General features: G+C 43.3%; 1 protein-coding gene across 2 annotated transcripts in view; it reads left to right on the plus strand.

Moving 5' to 3' along the window:
* The window catches only part of pcdh10b (protocadherin 10b), a gene marked incomplete at its 5' end in the record, with an annotated part of 40,209 nt that extends 25,381 nt beyond the window's left edge, over positions 1-14,828 (plus strand). The window contains 2 exons of one of the 2 annotated variants that reach the window (XM_083652290.1): positions 7,763-7,920; positions 14,649-14,828. In XM_083652290.1, coding sequence (XP_083508416.1) covers positions 7,763-7,920; positions 14,649-14,702 — 212 coding nt within the window. In that variant the 3' untranslated portion in view covers positions 14,703-14,828. Of the gene's footprint in view, positions 1-7,762; positions 8,138-14,648 lie in introns of both variants that reach the window. The other variant, XM_083652289.1, reaches the window with a different exon arrangement.
* Positions 14,829-21,421: the final 6,593 nt, after the last annotated feature.

A 21,421-nucleotide genomic window follows, 5' to 3' on the forward strand; every position in this document is an offset into this window, starting at 1 on the left:
GGCATACTGCTATCGTCGGCATGTGCGCAATTCTTTGCACTAAGAGCTCTGGAAAGCACCTCTTAGCGTAAAAATACCCCGCTGCGTTTGAGCGCACCATTATTCCACGCGCTGCGGAGCGCAGTGCAGGGGAATTCCTTTTGGATAGGTCATTACGCACGGAGGTGCCATGCCAGGACATCAAATTCTGCTGCTAAAATTGGATAACCAGCAGATTATTCAGTGAGGCCATCATAATTCACTGAAAAACTTTTATCACATTGCAAAGAGGGGTTAATGGGAAATGATTTGAGAAAACTTGGACATTGTAGCCTACTTGCAATGTTGTCAATCAAATGTTCAATAACCTATAAACCTTAACGAGGCCCTCCATGTAGGGTGGTTCTTCGGCCAGAAAGTGGGCTGCTTGGAGAATTTGTATGACCACAACCAGGACCGCCATTTTGAGACCCGCACTTTGTGGGATGTTAAGAGTCTATGCAAACACACACACACGCACGCACACACACACACACACACACACACACACACACACACACACACACACACACACACACACACACACACACACACACACCCATACTGCCTCCTGAGGTCTGCGGTTCACCTTATCACCGTGGTAACAGCTCACTGATCAGTAATTTGTTTCAGACCTCTGCATACCAATTACCACATGAAGGTTATTAGCCAGACTCTGTGTTTGCCCCGCGCGGAATGCTAAGATGAGAGCAGGCATTAAAAGTAAACAGGGGTCAGTGCCTCTTACCATCTCTGCCTCACTCTCTGACATTGTCTGTCTGTCTGTCTGTCTGTCTCTCTGTCTCTCTCTATGTCTCTGTCCCTCTCTCTCTGTCTCTCTCTTTGTGTCTCTCTCTGTCTGTCTGTCTGTCTCTCTCTATGTCTCTGTCCCTCTCTCTCTGTCTCTCTCTTTGTGTCTCTCTCTGTCTGTCTTTATGGCTGTCTGTCTCTCTCTATGTCTCTGTCCCTCTCTCTCTGTCTCTCTCTCTTTGTGTCTCTCTCTGTCTGTCTGTCTGTCTGTATGGCTGTCTGTCTGTCTGTCTCTCTCTATGTCTCTGTCCCTCTCTCTCTGTCTCTCTCTTTGTGTCGCTCTCTGTCTGTCTTTGTGGCTGTCTGTCTCTCTCTATGTCTCTGTCCCTCTCTCTCTGTCTCTCTCTTTCTGTCTGTCTCTGTCTCTGTCTGTCTGTATGTCTCTCTCGCTCTATGTGTGTGTCTCTCTCAGTCTCTTTCTCCTCGTCGGCCTCCCTGTCTGTCTGTTTACGTGTGAGACTGACACAGTTGTCATCCTGTGGTCTTAGTGGAGGGCAGAGATGGGTCTTGTAATTCACCACAGCCATGTACTCGGGGAAAACAGTTAGCAAGCGACATCGCTTGGCAATCAGGGTGACATCGCTGGGTGATCAGGGTGACATCGCCGGGCGATCAGGGTATTATCCACAACCTTTATTGACAATGTAAGCGTGACGGAGGGTGGGTCTATTTTGACTGTAATGTGTTATTTTATCCTTTTTATTCCATACAGACAAAAACCAGAAACAAAATTACCAACAACACACAAAAAGCACATAGAAATACAATAATGAAACCTAGCTCCCCGCAGATTTTGCCAAAATGTCAAGAAATATCATGATGTCTACATCTGTCGTTTTGGCTGAAATTGCTCTCTCTCTCTCTCTCTCTCTCTCTGTCTCTCTCTGTGTGTGTGTGTGTGTGTGTGTGCGTGTGTGTGTGTGTGTGTGTGTGTGTGTGTGTGTGTGTGTGTGTGTGTGTGTGTGTGTGTGTGTGTGTGTGTGTGTGTGTGTGTGTGTGAGTGAGAGAGAGAGAGAGAGAGAGAGAGAGAGAGAGAGAGAGAGAGCATGTACCGGTACGTGCTTATCTCTGTGACTGTGAGTCTAAATGCCACATTTCTCGTTCCCATTTTGAGAATTAACACAGCATCCATTTTGTCATTTCACTGTGTCTCCTTATGGGAGTTCCCCCCCTCCACTTTAGGGTTGGGCAATATAGATATATAGATATCGTCTTAGATTTTGGATATGGCAATATGGTGATGTGGCACAAGTGTTGTCTTTTCCTGGTTTTAAAGGCTGCATTACAGTAAAGTGGTGTCATTTTCTGAACTTACCAGACTGTTCTAGCTGTTCTATTATTTGCCTTTTACACACGTAGTCATTATATCCACATTACTGATGGTTATATATCAAAAATCTCATTGTGCCAATATTTTGTGAATGCACAAATAGTGAGGGAAGCAAACCCTGTCTTTGCATTTTACTTTGCTCACAGTCTTGTTTTAATAAAGGTGCTTGTGACATCTCACATGTGGCTTTGACTTACAACTGAACATTTAGCCCACTTCGTAGAAAATACAGATATATTGTTTATCACTATTCAGCCTAAAAATACCGTGATATGATTTTTGATCCATATCACCCAACTGCACTTCCATTCTACACTGCAGCACTATTGCATGTCCAGGTGCGTTGGTAGGCTAGTGCGAGACGTGTTTGAGCTGGTTACACATCAAGCAAAGGGGCTCGCTGTAACAGTAAGTAGTTTCGAGCCCATATTAAAATGTAATGTGATGGTGTATTTATGGCGTGTTGGTTAATATTTAATAAGAAAGCCTCTCGTTAGGGAGACTGGGCACTTTTCCAAGCCGTTAGTGACGGCAAGGCAAATTAATCCGCTTTGTAACAAAGCAAATTCCCCTCTTTGCTGACCGCCACAGACACACAGGAACACGCACACACCCACCCACCCAGACACACATACCCAGACGCACACTGCTTACTTGGACAGCGGTAGTCTTAGCCTAATCAGGCTGCGTTCGGAGGGATTAGCAGGAGATAGCCCGAGCTGGACAGTTCAGATTTGAGTGACTCAGACACACATAACACAACACAACAAGCGGATTTAGGTTGGATTTCAAAAACATGCACACATAGTAGGCTGTAGGCTCTGGGCCCGATTGCTGGAGGGGGGGGGGGGACATATGGGTGCAGGAAAACACAATTTGGCTTAAGGCATCCATTCAGCCTGAATAGATCATGCCCTCTTCCAGGTTAGCCATCCAAGGGATTTCATCGGCCATTCACTTTTCCATCTACATTTCGCAAAATGCTTCTAAAATGTATTCTACTTGGTCAAACCAAGCGATTCAGCTATATATTTAGAATCAGGAGACACTATAACCTTTCAGTCAGGCCAAAACTAAACAATTAAACCTATTTTTTCTTCTTCTCCTTGTTAGACAGGCAGGCAGGGACGCTGTCAGACTGGTTCGGTGTACATGCAGCCATTCATGTAGGACAAAAGCCTTCTGAGCTTTGGGAGAAAAAAGGGAGTGAGATGTCACGTCTGGGACAGGGGCAGGCCTGGTAATCCAATACTATTGAGTTTGAGGCAGCGCAGGCAGTTTGCTGCTAATGGCTTTGAAGAGTACATTGCACAGCTCTTGATAATAACACAAACAGTAGACTCAAACTGTGATTCTTAAAGTGGGATCAATCAATCAATCAATATTATATTTATATAGCGCCAAATCACAAGAGTTATCTCAAGGTGCTTTACAAATAGAGCAGGTAGAAGAGCAGGCTCTTGTCGGCAGCCTCTGCCCCAGGAGGTGTAGACAGCATAAGTAAGAAAACCACACTCTTTATTTTAGACCCAACAGTTGAAACAATTCTCACATGCAGGGGTCCTTAAGGAGGTTCCATAAGTCCTTTTTTCCCTTATTTTCTTCTTCTAAAAGAAAAGCAGAAAACAGAGCAAAATGTACATTACATGATTTAAGAGACTATATTTTCTTTTTGACATTTGAACATCCCCAAAATCCAATTTATGCATGCTCCCCTGCCCTCTACCTTCTCCTATGCCATTGGTTCCCAAACTGCCACCGCGGGGCTCCGCCTGGTAGTCCACCAGAGAATTGCAACAACAAAAAAAATAATACAAACAGTTTTTACATACACATTAACCCCGAGCAGTTGCCGGATTGGGCCGATTTTCGGAAATATCGTGATATTTGGGAAACATCACAATTTTGAACATTTACTTTCAGAGGCTGCAGCAGGCTCAGTTTTAAAGCCAGAGTGAAGTTTCTGGTATCATATGAAACTAGAAGACTTAAGGAATTGATTTGTACCAACGACGTCATGCTAGCTTGTCAGGAAGGTAGCTAAATAACACTCCAAATTTTGGCAAAATTTTGGCGAGGGAATTTTTTTTTTTAAAGGGGTCCTCTTTTTCACAGCCTAATGTTGGCAGGTGTGTGTGTGTGTGTGTCTGTGTGTGTGTGTGTGTGTGTGTGTGTGTGTGTGTGTGTGTGTGTGTGTGTGTGTGTGTGTCCATTTTGAACCAGCTAGCCTTATATTGTTATTTAGCCTTTCTGCTGCTATTGCATGGTTAAATCAGCAAATTTTATTTTATGGGGGGGGGGAGTGGTCCCTGGGAAATTTGGTTTGGTACGTAGTGGTACTTGGTCGGAAACGTTTGGGAACCCCTGTCCCATGCTATACCTCATCCCACAGAGCCATTCCCAGAACAGAATTGGACCTCATTGCATAAGGATAAGTAATCACAGAGAGAGGGGGGAAATTAAAAAAAATAAACAAGTAATTATTTTAAAAAGTAAATAAGTAAGTGAGTAAATTAATAACTGCTCACAAATAACCACCTGTATTCACCTTATGTAGCCACGCCCATTTGACCCGGTTCTGTGGCCGTCTTACGACTTCCGGCTAAAAATAATAATAAAATAAAATAAAAAATGGCTGCGCTGCTCCAATATCATCTAACTCTGAATTAACTAATAATTTTGCCAATTGTATGTAACATACCAAATAAAAGCAAACGGCAATGTCTAAGAATGCAACGCCATGTAACTGGCTCGTTAAGTCTCGCATTCCAGGGAATTACGTTAACGTCTGCGGGTCTTTATTGACGAAATGGCTCGCGCTGCCTCGGAGGAGAGAAAACTATCTGAAGCTTTCTTTGTTGGAGTCCAGGTATGTTTTACAAGAAAGTGCTCGTCATTGTCGACGATAACGTTATCTGACCTGGCTAACAGTGGATACTCGCTTGCTTGCTGTGTACCGGCTCAAAGTAGTAGGCTACGTTATTTATTTTACCCCTTCACTGTCCGCTCCGCTTGGTCCACTGTAAGGTCTGAACATAAGGTGAATAGAGTCAAAAATGGAGGACAAAGGTTTATATTTACTCGCATCTGACCTGTAGGCTTCCGTAGATAGGGACCAGCTGGCTGTGTGTGGGCAGGCAGCGAGGTACTCGTCTCCAGTGGGGCTAAACCCGATTTCTATGGTGCCACTTCACCCAGAGGAAAGCTGTCAACATATTCAACCAATGGCCTCCAGTGAGAATGAAAGCTATCCGAAGAGCCCCTCAGTGGAAATTAAATTTTTCCAATTTAAGTCGGGAAAAAACATTCTGTAGCCAAGCTTTAAATGAGGGTGGGAGGATTTCCAAAGAAGGATTGTTCTATGTGCGATTAAAGAAGTGAAGGCAATAACATTAGATTGGGTAGCTGTCGTAGTGATTTTGGCTGGGGGTCTACCAATTATTGCTATGTGAGGGGACCATACTGTATAATGTACAAAGAGATGGACAGAGTGTGTGTGACATCACCCAGTGGTTTGTGGACTCTTGTTGAAGCGTCCAGTTTGGTATTTTGGCCGCTGCCATCTTGGTTCTCACACAGCCCTTATTACTTGAAATGAGAATATAACAGGTTTGTTCTCTAAATTAATTTGAATTGTAGAGATAGTCTTTTTATGTGAAGCAAGATTGAGCTATTTTTCAAGAAAAGTGGCAGCAGTGTAGAAGTGAGTCACTAAACGAATAACCATAACAACACAAATAATTGACAAAAATCCCAATACAGTATTTATCCGAATGAGAAAAGGAGCATCACAACAGTCTAATCCTAATGCTAATTTAAAATGTGATATTCCTCTAAATCTGGCTTCAAATGGCCAAAATTTTAGAAAAACAAGAAACTATTTGGGCCTGAGTGTGTGGGCCTATACAAAATGTGTCCCCTCCACCTTTGAAATCAAAGCTACGTCCATGTTATGAGCCATTTAGATAGAAAGAGAAAGCGGTGTGGAAATGAAGCTTTCAAACACTGATTTAGACATCAAGTTTTTAGTTGATTTAATGTGTGCTTTTAGTTGCTTTCATGTGTGGTTACGATGTTTCTACCATCAAAAGAACAAAATTAGAGTAGGTTGTGAAGTCACTAGAGACTCCAGCAGAGAGAGAGTTCATCCCGAGGTGTTTCAGCAAGTCCCACGGGGCGTTCACCCCCTCACTCCATCACACACCCCTACAAAACTACAAACTTTACACACTTTACAGTGTGTGTGTGTGTGGGTGGGTGGGTGTGTGTGTGTGTGTGTGTGTGTGTGCATGCGCACGTGCGGGGGCGGCTTTGATCTTAGCTATGGTGAAAGAGAGAACCTTGCCATGAGGAATTACAGAGCATATCACACACACGCACACACTGGGTCTGATACACTATGTTACTGCATGCTGCAGATCTCTCTCTGGGTCTGATACACTATGTTACTGCATGCTGCAGATCTCTCTCTGGGTCTGATACACTACGTTACTGCATGCTGCAGATCTCTCTCTGGGTCTGATACACTACGTTACTGCATGCTGCAGATCTCTCTCTGGGTCTGATACACCACGTTACTGCATGCTGCAGATCTCTCTCTGGGTCTGATACACTATGTTACTGCTTGCAGCAGATGTCTCTGCTGATACACTACGCTACTGCACGCTGCAGATCTCTCTCTAGGTGTAATACACTACGTTACTGCACGCTGCAGATCTCTCTCTGGATCTGATACACTACGTTACAGCATGCTGCAGATATCTCTCTGGGTCTGATACACTACATTACAGCATTCTGCAGATCTCTCTCTGGGTCTGATCCACTACGTTACAGCATGCTGCAGATATCTCTCTGGGTCTGATACACTACGTTACTGCTTGCAGCAGATTTCTCTGCTGATACACTACGCTACTGCACACTGCAGATCTCTCTCTGGGTCTGATAAAATACCTTACTGCATAGTGTAGATCTCTCTCTGGGTCTGATACACTACGGTACTGCACGCTGCAGATCTCTCTTGGTCTGATACACTACCTTACTGCACGCTGCAGATCTCTCTCTGGGTCTGATACACTACGTTACTGCATGCTGCAGATCTCTCTCTGGGTCTGATACAATAGTTACTGCATGCTGCCGATCTCTCTCTGGGTCTGGGACACTTCTAGCTCCAAACTGCTGTCAGAATCCTGGCCAGTGATTGGTTCCCCCAAAATCATTAGGGCACCAATCAGTACTGACTTTAGCGATCAGGCGCGCCCACACAACCTGACTGATGACTTTTTAAAACAAACCACTCTCTCATTGGTACTACGACCTGTCACTCATTCAATTTTGACCCCTAGACCTGCCCTCAAAGCAGTAGCTGGGGTTGTGGCTACCCGGCTTGCCCAAAAACAATGAGAATATGAGAATCGGTATATCACGCCACAGGACTGGGAATGAGAAGGGGCTGGTATTTTTTTAATAGACACAGGAGGACCAAGCGTGTACATGTGCACGTATCTGTTTCCTTTTAGTCAGCGTGTACATGAACTGCTACTGACTTAAACACCAGTGAACATCTCTTTCTCTTTCTGTATCCCCCCTTCTCCATCTATTGTTTAGGCACAGATCTGTTCTCCAACTGCACGGAGGAGTGTAAGGCCCTGGGCCACTCCGACCGCTGCTGGATGCCCAGCTTCGTGCCCTCCGACGGGCGCCAGGGCGCCGACTACCGCAGCAACCTGCACGTGCCCGGCATGGACTCGGTCCCGGACACTGAGGTATTTGATCCCGAGCAAACGGACCATAAGTCATTCACCACGTTTGGCAAAGAGATACCTGTTTGTCACCAACACCTCCACCACCAACACCTCCACAACCACCTCCACAACCACCTCCGTCACCCCAGCCATCACCCTGCCCAAGGCTCGCTAGAGAGGAAAGAGTTGGAGGCATATCTGCCTAGCACCAGAGCACCTTATACTCCAGCCTATTTAAGTGAGTATTCTGCTTTTGCCCTACAGCAGTGGGTCTCAAACTTTTTTGGCTTCGGTAGTACCCCCTTTCACTGATTTCTGAATCCAAGTACCCCCTTTACCCAACTACAATATTTTGCTTAGAAAACAGCAAGAGAAAACTATAGCAGATGATGCAATGAATGAATGATAACCCACCTCTTGAGGAATATAACATTACAAAATAAGAAATGGAGTGAAAGAGAGAAAATTAGTGCCCCCTATTTTCATGGTTTATTCTTCCATTTTTTCATTTTCCCCTTTCTTTCATGTACCCCCTGTAGTACCTCCACCTACCCCAGTTTGGGAACCAAACCTACAGCTTCGGGCCTAACTGTCCCTCCTCCCCAAACCCAATCGCCAGAATAAAATGTTGGCATTGTCAATCTCCGCAGTCCAAAGATATGTACAATCTCAACGTGAGTTTGAAACAAAGCAGCGGTTAATTTGAAAACCTCTCTGCCTTTCCAACGTTAAACACAACGGTTGTGTTTAGGCAACTAACACAACTTGGTCAAGCTTAGGGTTATGGTTTGTTTATGTTTAGGCAACTAACACAACTTGGTCAAGGTTAGGGTTATGGTTTTGGTTAGGCTTAAATAACAAACAAACAAACAAAAGGTTAAACGTGACTTACAGTTGAAATATAGACTTTGGAAACCCTGGGGATTGAACACGGCTCTCCATGTGAAAGGCAAGCGTTTATGCCCTCCATCCACGCCGACCAAAACACCCTTACTGGCCACAATAGCAGACTCTATGTGATCAAATGTCTTAAGCTCAGTGGCCTTGTGGTCTGAGTGTCCGCCCTGAGACTGGGAGGTTGTGAGTTCAATCCCTGGCCGAGTCATACCAAAGACTATAAAAATGGGACCCATTTGCCTCCCTGCTTGGCACTCAGCATCAAAGGGTTAGATCACCATATGATTCCCGAGCGCAGCACTGCTGCCGCTCACCGCTGCCCGCTCCCCCAGGGGATGGGTCAAATGCGGAGAACAAATTTTCTCACACTCAGGTGTGTGACAATCAGTGGGACTTTACCTTTACCTTTAATTGTAATGTCTTTTCTGTGGTTGTATTTGTAGCATATTTGTCTGACTGTGGCCACAGATGCAAAAAGAATTTCGGAAGGGATAAATAAATGAAACTAACCAACTCTATGACGTGTGTATAACGTTGATATACACGTATCTAGAGACGTGACATGCAACATATTTTTGTTTCAGAAATGTGATATTCTATGCGTGGATTGCAGAAACAATGGTGACATTTTATTCTGGTGCCCATAGGCTGTCCAAGCTTTTTGATCTGGTGATCAAATGATGTGCAAAAAGAAACAATTGTAAATTAAATTTCCGGCCCTCTCTCCTCCCTCGCAGCATGAAATCCCTTTCACGCTGTGAGCCTCTTGTCTCAGTGTTTAACTAACTCTTCCCTCTTTCTCAAGCATCTCCATTAACTCTCAATGTGATGAGCTCATCTTACCTCACCTACCATTTCAATCCCCCCCCCTCCCACCACCACCACTGACCTGTGGGCTATTCACATTATAATGTGCCAAAAGCAATTAGGATCCATAAGGTTGCCTTGACACGGGTGGAGATGTTAGCGTTAAGGCAGGGCTGTCTCATTACGGAAAAATGGCTCTTGTAATATAAGAGACACTTCCCCTCGCACTCAGACAGGGAATGAAAAATGGCTGTTTTTAATCAGTTCAAAAGAACGCCAGGCAGCGAGCTTAACATCTCATTCGGCAGCCGCCATGTTGCGCTAGTGCCGAAGGTACAAAAAAAACACGTTTTCGATAATTGAGGGGGGAAAGCAGCGAAAAGGCGCATTTCCCAAGGAATTACTGTTTCTAAACTCATTCAAAGGCCACAAAGAGAGACATCCTCAATCGCTGCAATTTGGTGATAATGCTTAATTATAATTTTGTCAAGCGACGCCTGAAGAGGCCCCTTCTCTCATCAGCCGACACAGCTAGCTGGAATGATCAAACTGTCAGAGCCCCGCTGCGTCCCCAGCGCCATCATTTAAAACCACGGCATGCTGTTAAGAGCAGCAGGGGGAAAAATACATTTTTCTTTCAATTAATCTTTTATTCATTTGCTATCTTTCTTTTCATTTTATTTTTTATTATCCTTGGATCAAAAAGCAAGCTGCAAATTACACACATTAGAATTTCTTATTCTTTAGCAAAGGCTGTCTTCCATCATCACATATATCACCATCAGGTAATGCGTAACTTCAGGTGCACTGCCATGCATTTCAAGATAAGATGAAACTTGATTTGTCCTGTGAGGAAAGGAGATGGCTACCACAGCAGGAGTACGATGATTCAGCAGGGGGGAAAGGGTAGAATATAAGCACGCAAATAGAATATAAAGTACAGGTAAGCAATGAAAACTGTATTAAATAATATAATCAATAAAGCAATAAAGTAAAAGCGTATGCCGAGAAATAAGTATCTACAGACAGCAAAATGGAATGTAAAAATACCAGTATGAAATAGTTAAACAATTATGAAAACATAATAGATATGTGTACATAGCAAAAGGGAGATATCTGAAAGCTCATATGTGGATGTAGGTTAGACAGGTGATTTTACAGCCATTATGTACATGATGTGCATCTGTGCATATCATACATCCAATAGAAGCAGAGATAAACTTTTTTTGAAAATCAAACCCATGAGTAGTTAACTACATGTAGTTCAATTACTAGTTTAACTACAATTTGCAGCAGTTGGGTGGTAGTTTAGCTACATTCAAATCCCAGTAGCTTTTTCAGTAATTATGACATGTAGTTTATTCAGTTTATTCATAGTACTCTCATGATGTTTTTTTTGTCATACAATATGGCACAATGCCACAGCTCATTGGCCATGGTTGTCATAATGGCAATCAGCTGCTATTTGAATAAAATGACCTGTGGTTTGTGACCAAGATGTCTGCTATCAAATACTATGAATTTCCTGAGAAATGTTGCATTTTCCTCACTCCACCTCAACAAGTGCTCCCTATCGTCTCCTTAAAACACCTTCCTCAGGTTGCTTAAGTGAGGACTGGCCTGCCCTGCCCTGGTCCCTAAATCAAACACACCTACACTTTACTCACATGTCAGGTCAGTTGAGATTCACACTCAAATTGTGATAATTTCCCATGATGCACTTTGGATAGAGTCAAACTACTTTTTGAAAGCAGTTTTAATTTGATAAGCTACATTTTTTGAGAGTAGCAGGAATCCCACGGGAAAACAAATCAAGGCAGTTTTTGAAAATACACATGGGGAGATTAGGGTTGTTCCTGCATAGAGAATTACGAGACATTACATTTAGCTCCGCCTCCAGCTCTCCACAAGTGAAAACAAAATATTGTGTTGCAGTCGGTGGATTTCTGTAATTTGCAATTAGAACTAACAGGGCACAGTTGAGAAGTGTTCACACATTCAAGCCTCTCTCTTTAATTGTCTGTGAGCTTCTGCTAGTTCTCATTATAAACATTCAGTGTTGTAACAGTACCGTAATTAACTTTGATCCATGGCTCAAACTATGCCGTGTTGGGTCCTTGAATTTGGAGAATTGGGCCTTGAAAAGTCCTTTGAATTTGACGTTGAAGAAGGTGTGGGAACCCTGGAGTAGTCAAGATGTAGTTTAACTACTTTTCAATGTGATGTAGCTAGTAGTTTGGTAAACTACAGTTTTAAAGTACTTTCCCCAACACTGGCTATGTGTTCATGATACCTTACGAGCACCATTTCAAACAAAGGGTCCCATTAGGTCTGGGGGGGCTGGACAAAATGCAGGGTGTCACAGGGAAACGAAGCGCTACCCGATTGGCAAAGCCCCAGCTCTGACATGACATGGTAACCTGCTTGATACAAATATCCAGCATTGTTCGCTCTGCTGCTGCTGTTGTGGCAAAATGCCAGCTATAGATTTGAGAAGGGCCAGAATTCCATTGAACGGTCATTTTGACCTCTAGATTCCATACTCTATAATCGCTCATGAAAAATACCCAATTGAGAAATTAATGCATTTATTGTGTTAAGATATATTTTAAAACTATGAAAAATAACACCAAAACGTGCATTATAACAACTCAGAGAAGTGTAATATGTGTATATTAACAAGTTTAAAGAAGTGCCAAAATGCCATAACTAGAACAGCTGTAAGCGGCCATTTTGACCGCTAGATTAATTGAGAGATTAATGCATTTGTGTTTAAATATATTTAAAAAAAAAAGGGGGGGGGGGGGGGGGGGAGACCACAACACCAAAATGTGAAAAGATAGGCTAAAAATAGGCCTAGAACCCTGGAAAATTCAGTGAGGTCAATCATCATATTTTCTTTGCCTTTTTATGTAATTCATCTAAAAACTAGTGACCAAACTCTCATCAGCCATAGTGGTGATACATATAATTCCATAAGTGGATGCCGTCTACTTCATTTCCAATCACCAATGTTCACCAAGCTTAGGCTACTTATTATACTTACCTACACCTTATAGTCAAGAGATGCAACCTAAGCAATTGCCGTGGTTTTAAAAACGGTGACCACAAAATTAGAATTCAATTTAATTATGTTGTGTACAACTGACAGCGGACTATATTAAATATAGAAAGGTAGAGTTTTGTGGTTTGAAGTGATATTATGATCAAAATATAATAAAATGTGAATAAAATAAAGGCACAATGTGTTGATTCAAGGTATAGATTTTCAACATTGATTTACAAGTATTTACAACCATTTTGCATTAAACATGGTTTCATTTGATGCAACATTTATTGTTGGCTGGATTAGCTTGAAAGCTTTATACCAATATTGCAAACAGGAAGGGGGAAACAGCTGAATGTGTGTATGAAAATATTGTCACCTTACTCAAACATATCTGAAATTACCTTTTAACCGCAAAGCCATATGTGGCCACAGTTTTAATTTGACAAATACAACACTGAACACTCCTGATGCTGTATGCCCTGCCGACTGAACGGCAGCTTCAAGGCTAATTTTCTGGGCCAAACGCCTCCACTATGTGGGCTCAGACGGGTCGCAAACACACCCAACGACACCCAGGAAGTCTGGCATCCCCTGCTCCATTTCAATTCACCCTTGTTCAATCACTCATGGATAACAGGGGTGGGGGAAGGGTGTGTGTGTGTGTGTGTGTGTGTGTGTGTTGGGGGGTCTCCATGGGAATGTGGGTGGAGTGTGTGGGAGGGGTGGTGATTATTGCACATTATTGCATGGCCAATTTATTTAGGACGACAACAAAAGGGGGGCGGGGGACCTCAAATGGGCCAAAGCCAAAGGGCTGAGAAAAAAACAGTCTGTACCCCCTCCTTGACCCCCCCCCCCCCCCCCCCATCCGCCCCCCGTGACATGTTGTCTGAGTTGTCCCTGGTTTGCATCACAGTGATCCCCCCTCCCCCCAGGCCAGGCCAGTCTCTTGGGACAAAAGGGGCTCTGTGTATCACTGGCTGACTCCAGATCAGATTAGGAAGATATTCAGTCTATCATGATTCTATCCCGTCCTCCGCCATCAATCACCCCTCTGCCAATGTCCCAAGTAGTACCGCAGTGATAATGTATTTTTGTAGGCTTACCCAGAAGTCTGTGCACTTCTTGGTTCCTATATGTGTAAAAGTCAATGGGATTTTTGCATGGGAATTTCGGTTAAATGAATGAAATAAGGTCTGTGGTTAACAAAAGTTTATGAAACAGCGAAGTTTGTGTTCAGCAAGATAATCTTCACAAATGAGGACCACTATATGACTTTTGAAGCGTGAATGGTTTTTTAAAATGCAATTTTCAGAAAACGCTTGAAGAATCCTATCAACTTTCATACATAAGAGCCGGAAATGCTAACGTTCAGGTCTTCCGGACTCATTCCTGTGGTACTCTATGTTGGGTGACAGGGGCAAAGTAATTAAAATTCAAACTGTTTTAGGTGCATGTTCCATCAGCCTGCAAAGAGTCTACTCATGTTTGAAGAGTGTTCAGATTGCTACATTCCCACAGATAGGGAGCACTTTTTTATGACCTCTAAAGTCTGCCTATTTGCATAGACTTATCTTATCTAGACAAACAACAAAACATAAAACATTTCATTGCGTGTTGCTACTGTCACCATATTCATATCATTCATACATTGCTATTCTGTCTAGTTATTTTATTATAAACTTTTGGCAACTTTGTCAGAGGCTTGCCAAAAGTGTTTGCCAGAAGGCTGTTTTTGTAAGAGAATGTATTAGTTGATCAGGTCCTTGAAATGTTCTACTCTCCAGTATGCATAATCTTTCCTAACCAATCTATGTTAAAAGAAAAGAGGAACTGAGGGACTCTGTGAATGAGGTCATTTAGCACTGCCCTTGTGGGGGGTGGATTCTCATTTGTAGTTGTTGTGTTGCTATTGTTTATTTACTTTAATCTCTGACACAAACTGCACCCCCATCCCCCCATGCTCTAACCAGGCTGTGTTTTCTCTGCTTTGCAGCGAGGAAAAGGGTTTGCTAGCTCCTTTCGCGTGGACATACCGGAGACCGCGTGACTTTGCACAATCAGTACCAACGACAAAGGCTAAAAAAGGAGAGAAAGGAAAAAAAAACGCAAAAGAGCATCACGTTTTCAACTCCATCTCCTTAGAGGCCCACGCCTGATGTTGCCCTCCTGCCCCCCTTCCACACCCAGCGAAAAAAACAACAAAACAATACAATGAGGAACTCTGTGGGTAACCACCCCCTTAGGAATCAAGCATTCCCCTTTCGGGAATTATTTGGAGCACTGCCAGGCTTTGGACACCCTACCCTTGGGATTGCTTGGAAGTGCGTTGGGTGTACAGACGGTCGCGGGATAGCCTTACCGTGAGGACCCGTCACTCTCAGCAGGACTGAGAAAACCGAGTTGAAAACAGAACTGATGGTTGGATGGATGGATGGAGCGATACGACAGGACATTACCTCTCCATCCTTTTCCCAGTCTGTGTGTGCCTGTTTACAGCACTGATGTATACATCTTTGAGAAAATCCAGGACAATTAAAAGAGCGTTACATAGAGAGCCAAAGTCACACTCAATTCCGGGTTACACATACAAAGCAAGGGAATTGATCCGCCATTTATTTTCCCCATAGACATTTCATAACGTTCTATAAAAATTGTTTTACAGGGTCAAAACAAACGATTCAGCTATATTTAGAATCAGGAGAGAAAATAGCATATTTTTATTCAACTTTTTGGTCCGACTCCGAGTGATATGTTTTATAGTCTCTCTTGATTCTAAATATAGCTGAATCGCTTGGTTTGACCAAGTAAAACTATTTTCACAAGTATTTGATCAAATGTCTATGGGAAAGAAAATGGAGGATGTGATCCCCTGGTCCGTATGCTTAACCCGAAGTGGGCGTGACTTTGGATCTCTACTAAAAGACAAATCGAAACAAGAACCAACCTGAAAAACCGCCACAGAGCCCTTTAGGCGTTTGTACTCGCAGAGAGAGACGCCAAAATTGTACAGGAGAAACTTTGTGCATTTCAAAATGCAATACCACTGTTTTAGAATTAACTATTTTCTATTCTGTTCGTGTGGTCAGGTGTCTCTATTCCAATCTACTTCACTTTGTAAGGAAAAATTGTGGGCAGGGCTTTTTGCTATGTTTTGCTTTCTATTTTATTTTCTTATTTTATTCTTTATTTTTGCTGCATTCATGTGCTCCTCAGAAGCTCCTACTTCCCAGTTGTGAAGCGGTAATTACAACATGACATTCATGTGCTCAAGTAGTGGGTACTTGTAGCTACATAGGCCATAATGTGCAACTACTAAATATAAATGATAGCTACTATGATCAGAATAATTAAATATATTATTTTTGTTATTGTCAATTGGTGACACAGACTCCATACTTTCCGCAAATTTTTGTAGTCCCCAAAAAGTCACACAAAGTCACAACTCGCAATTTCACAGTTTCTCACTCATAAATACGACATTGGAGGGCCCTTCAATACTTCCGAGGAGCACATGAATGCAGCATATGTTCTGTTTGGGTTTGGTTTTTCACCACACCGTGGGCTTGGACAGTGTTTGGCCTATACAAGCTTTGATTCTGAGGTGTCAAGTAGTTTCTATGATGTGTGAGAAGTGTTTACTGTACTCTTTTAAAAAGCTTCAAAAATGAATATAAAACTCTATATATGAATCTATCTATCTCTACTTGTTCTCAAGGCGTGCTATCCGTTTTTGGTGGGTTTCCTATTCAGAGGTTCGACTTTCTCGAAACTCTTAAAGTGCCCCTGAAGGAGGCTTGTGGTTTTCGCAGTAGGAGAGAGACACAACAGCCTTAGCAGATGTAAAACCAAGTTCTCATTGTTTGGCTTTATTTCTGTCTTTATTTCCACTTTTGGATATTGATAAAAAACTCATGTCTATAAATAAAAAGGAGGTAATAATTTAGATTGAAATCCATGGTAATTCTGTGTCATTGTAACCAAAAAAACAACGGTCCATTTATAAAGAAACAAAAACAAAAAAAACATGGCCAAATACAAAAAGGTGTTGTACGCAATGCAGTTGGAATCCAACACACACACATTCTCTGTCTCTCTCTCTCTCTCACACACACTCACACACACACACACACACACACACACACACACACACACACACACACACACACACACACACACACACACACACACACACACACACACACACACACACACATGCCAACAATAAACTGAAAAATTGTAAAAGGAAAGTCTAATGTGGTTTATTTTAATGTGATTGAAGTGTTCCCAGTAATTAAACCTTCTATTTCTATACATGGATGCTCAAAGATGTTTAATGTTGAAATTGTTAAAATTTGATTGTTTGGTGGTTGAATTTAAAGTTATAGCATTTGCAAAGGTCCTGATTGGCTCCCCTCACTAACTGAAATTAGGCCAGTTACACTGGAGGGTTAAATATTCCACATTTTGTTAGTTGAATATTGGACAGGGATTGGCTGCAAAGCTATTTGTGATGTCACAAATCATGCTCGTAGGCCCGCCCCCGTAAAAATAGGATTTTTGAAAACAGCCTTCTAGTGACTCTACAGTGAAGCTCAAACAGCCAACTGAAGGATCGAGAAGTAAAACATATTTTTGACTTTAGGGGGTCTTTAAGCTTTCACAACCGTGCTGCAAAACAGGTCTTTAACCTGTTTGACTGCACAGCGCCGAATAGCTCCAAATAAAATCGGTAAAAAACTTTACAATGTTGAAAATCTCTCAGCCATATAAGGCAAACGACAAGTCTGGGCCTGCAATAAATGTCCGCCTGTTTGTCTCTCGACCGTCGTAAAAGTTGCAGCAGCGTAATCTCATCCACACCCACCAACACGGCTCATTTGTCATGCGCATAATCTGCCTCCATCGAGGACATGTATTGTTACAGCATGACCTAATGAAGAGATTATAATGCTGGGAAAATATAGTATATGTGCAGTTTTAGAACAGAATTTTAGAACATTTGAATCAAAAGTATTAACAACCAAATGTTACACAAAAGGGATCAGATGGGTGAACTGCTCCTTTTCCATTTTAAACATAGAATATTATTTGGTTGTCATGATTTTTTCCCCAACTATGGCTCAGGATAAGAATAATACTCTGTAATGATATGTAAATAGTTTGATTTACGCAGTATTTACTGAACTGCTTAAAGTCCCCCTCCAGACAGTTATCATGTAAAAAAAACACACAAAACTGTTGTAACCAGACGTTTACTGTCTCCTTTGAAATGTTGACACATTCTGGAATCCACTCATGCATTTCTTAGTACAGTAATGTCCATTTAGGAGATCTTGTTGTGTGTTGTTATTTGTCTGAAGTAGAAATTGTGCCTCTAATCCCAAATAGATTATGGTATTTGCAGATGTGACGAACCAATAATCCAGTGGAGTTCAGATACACACACTAAACCACCTTTTTTAATCCTGTTTAATCTTCCAGTCCATTCTGAATTTTCATTATTTGTTTGTCCACCATCGACAAAAAGGCAGAAGCCTTTGTTGCAGCTATTATTACTCATACTATAATAAATATCACAAACAAATGGGTTGGATGGGTAAATAGCGCCAGAGGAATTCCTCACGTCTAGTTCATCCAGTTCTCTTCTTCTCCTCCGAATCCCGTTCCGATGTTAAATATGGGATGAGAAATCGCAAGGAGCTGAAGTCTCAACTATTCGTCCGGGCCCCTTTTGTTGCCGCGTAATGAGGGCAGAGCTATCGGAGCAGCACAGTTTAGATTGAGGAGAAAAAGTTGAACGGAGAGCACGCCGGTGTATAATCATATCTATTTTCTTGTTAAATGGAAGCTATTATGTTTGACCTCCACTCGCACTAATCTCTGTCACAAACCAAAAAGTTTTAATTTCCACGCGCAGCTATGCACACGAGGCTCCAAATGAGAAAAACCATTAGAGTATAATGAAAGATAATTTAAGAACAAAAGGAGAGAAAAAAGACGACTTACAATTCCCCAAACAAACCGGGGGGATTTGGAGGGAGGGCGGACAGTGAGAGAGACAGAGAGAGAGAGAGAGAGAGAGAGAGATGGTGACCTGAGAATGAGAGAGAGAGAGAAGGGAACTGGCTTTCTATTTCCGGGGGCATGGCGCTAACCGATAGCAAGTTTCAAAGTCATTCACTTCAGAAAGGCAAAGCGGATTTCTTATTTTTTCCATGTTGGAGAGAGCGCTCCACTTTGCAGAGGCCGGACATGAAAAATACTCTTCACAATGGCGGGCAGTGAACATCTTTAAAGGGGAAATGAAAGAGCCGATCCCACGGGCAATGAACGGTCTCCGACCATACGTGGGGGGGGGGGGGGGGGGGGGGGGGGGGGGGTGGGCAACTACGTAGTGTCTAGGTAAAGGCACTCATCTACCACCGCGGAGACCTGGGTAGATTAAAGGCCTAAACATGGTCGTCCGTCAGGGCCTCGCCCCGCCCTCCCCGTAGGACGGCGGGTGGAGCGCCGTCCTACGGGGAGGGGGCGCTGACGGGGGCTGCTCGAAAATGTGACTTAACGGCGACGATACGTGCGTGACGTCAGCTGCATGAGAGTTGTGATTGGCCGTTGCCTTGGCTCATCGTCGTAAAGTCGCCTTTCAAAGCATGACGTTAGATTATAACAAACTAGTTGTGTGGCTTAGCCTTCCCAAATGTTGAGGGTTGTTTTTTAGAATTTAATACATAGAATTGGGAACGTTACATTCAATTTCATTCAGACTGCCTGGCACACAATGTCCGCCATTTTAACACGGAGCTTCCACAGGAGGAGGAAGGGTGGGAGGGGGGAGGGCGTAGTGGTGTCCGAGCATGTAGGGCTCGCTGGCGCCACCAGACGGCGAGACGGCTCCAATTCGAGGCGGACGGACGACCATGTTTAGGCCTTGACGGGGGCTGCTCCAAAATGTAACTCAGCGCCGACGATACGTGCGTGACGTAGTGGCGTCACGCACTACGCGTGACGTAGTGGCGTCCGAGCATGTAGGGCTCGCTGGCGCCACCAGACGGCGAGACGGCTCCAATTCGAGGCGGACGGACGACCATGTTTAGGCCTTAAGGCCTAAACATGGTCGTCCGTCCGCCTCGATACGTGCGTGACGTAGTGGCGTCACGCACTACGCGTGACGTAGTGGCGTCCGAGCATGTAGGGCTCGCTGGCGCCACCAGACGGCGAGACGGCTCCAATTCGAGGCGGACGGACGACCATGTTTAGGCCTTAAGGCCTAAACATGGTCGTCCGTCAGAGCCTCGCCCCGCCCTCCCCGTAGGACGGCGGGTGGAGCGCCGTCCTACGGGGAGGGGGCGCCGTCGGCTGACGGGGGCTGCTCGAAAATGCGACTCAGCGCCGACGATACGTGCATGACGTCAGCTGCAGGAGAGTTGTGACTGGCCGTTGCCTTGGCTCATCGTCGTAAAGTCGCCTTTCAAAGCATGACGTTAGATTATAACGAACTAGTTGTGTGGCTTAGCCTTCCCAAATGTTGAGGGTCGTTTTTTAGAATTTAATACATAGAATTGGGAACGTTACATTCAATTTCATTCAGACTGCCTGGCACACAATCTCCGCCATTTTCACACGGAGCTCCCACAGGAGGAGGGAGGGTGGGTTGAGGGAGGGCGTAGTGGCGTCCGAGGCGTTCGAGGCGGACGGACGACCATGTTTAGGCCTTTAGCCCCAGACCTCCAGACATGGAGGACCAATCCCCCCCCCCCCCCCTCTCCTGAGAGTGGGGTGAATCTTACAGTGAAAGCTATGACCAGAGATGTGTTTGGCCGGAAATGGAATCTAAATCATATGGGGGGCATAGTTCAGTGTAACACTGGCCACTATCCGGCCTTAGAGACATGATTCGGATCAGGACCCGTGAACATACTATTATTTACAAAAATGCTTTTTTCTCAGCTTTTTGTGGACAGACAGACTTTTTCGATGAACATTACCTACATTCAAGTGTTGATGACTAAAGAACGGATGAAGCTAGAATAAAAAGTTTTTTCCCCCCTATGAAAGTAGATGCTCTCTTCTTTCTTTTGGGATATTCAATATGTTGACATATCTTTCTTTTGGGATATTCAATATGTTGACATATTCATAGAACAAAATATTCTCTGGGTCTTGAAAGATGAATGAACATGATCAAAGATGCTGGCGGTGGCTGTCTTTTTTAATTATTATTATGTTTGTTTTTTTACGCTGGTGGGCGTTGAGTTAAAGTGATTGCATGACAGTAATGTTTCCAGCTAAAATATGTACATTTTAGGATGTGCTGCATCCCTGGGAATAATCACTTTTATAAACCGTTTTCAAAATATGACTTTCCAAAGAAGAAAGAAAAAAGTGGTCTCTTGGCTCAACTTGCCCCCGATGAGGGGTAAGTTGAGAGTAATAGTATGGACAATGATTGTGAGTTGGAGCACTTTGTGTGGATAATTACTTTTTTCACTACAAGTAACATAATTTTGAAAACTACTAAATCACAGTAGGTGGCGGTATGCACCTTAATAGTTGGATTGCAATTTGCCAACAAAGAAGAAGAAGAAGACCCACCTGATTGGGGCATAATCTTCTGTGGCACATGTTGCCTGGGGAACCTATTTTTTTTAATACACACACTGCCTCCAGCTTTGTTTATGTTTACTCGTCTCTCTCGTCGTGATTTTCAGAATCCAAAAACGAATTTCCGACTTTTTCAAAAACCCTCCAGCGAAGGTTTTAAGTAGG

This window comes from Poromitra crassiceps, assembly GCF_964638095.1.
Source record: "Poromitra crassiceps genome assembly, chromosome: 15".
NCBI classification, from domain to species: Eukaryota; Metazoa; Chordata; class Actinopteri; order Beryciformes; family Melamphaidae; genus Poromitra; species Poromitra crassiceps.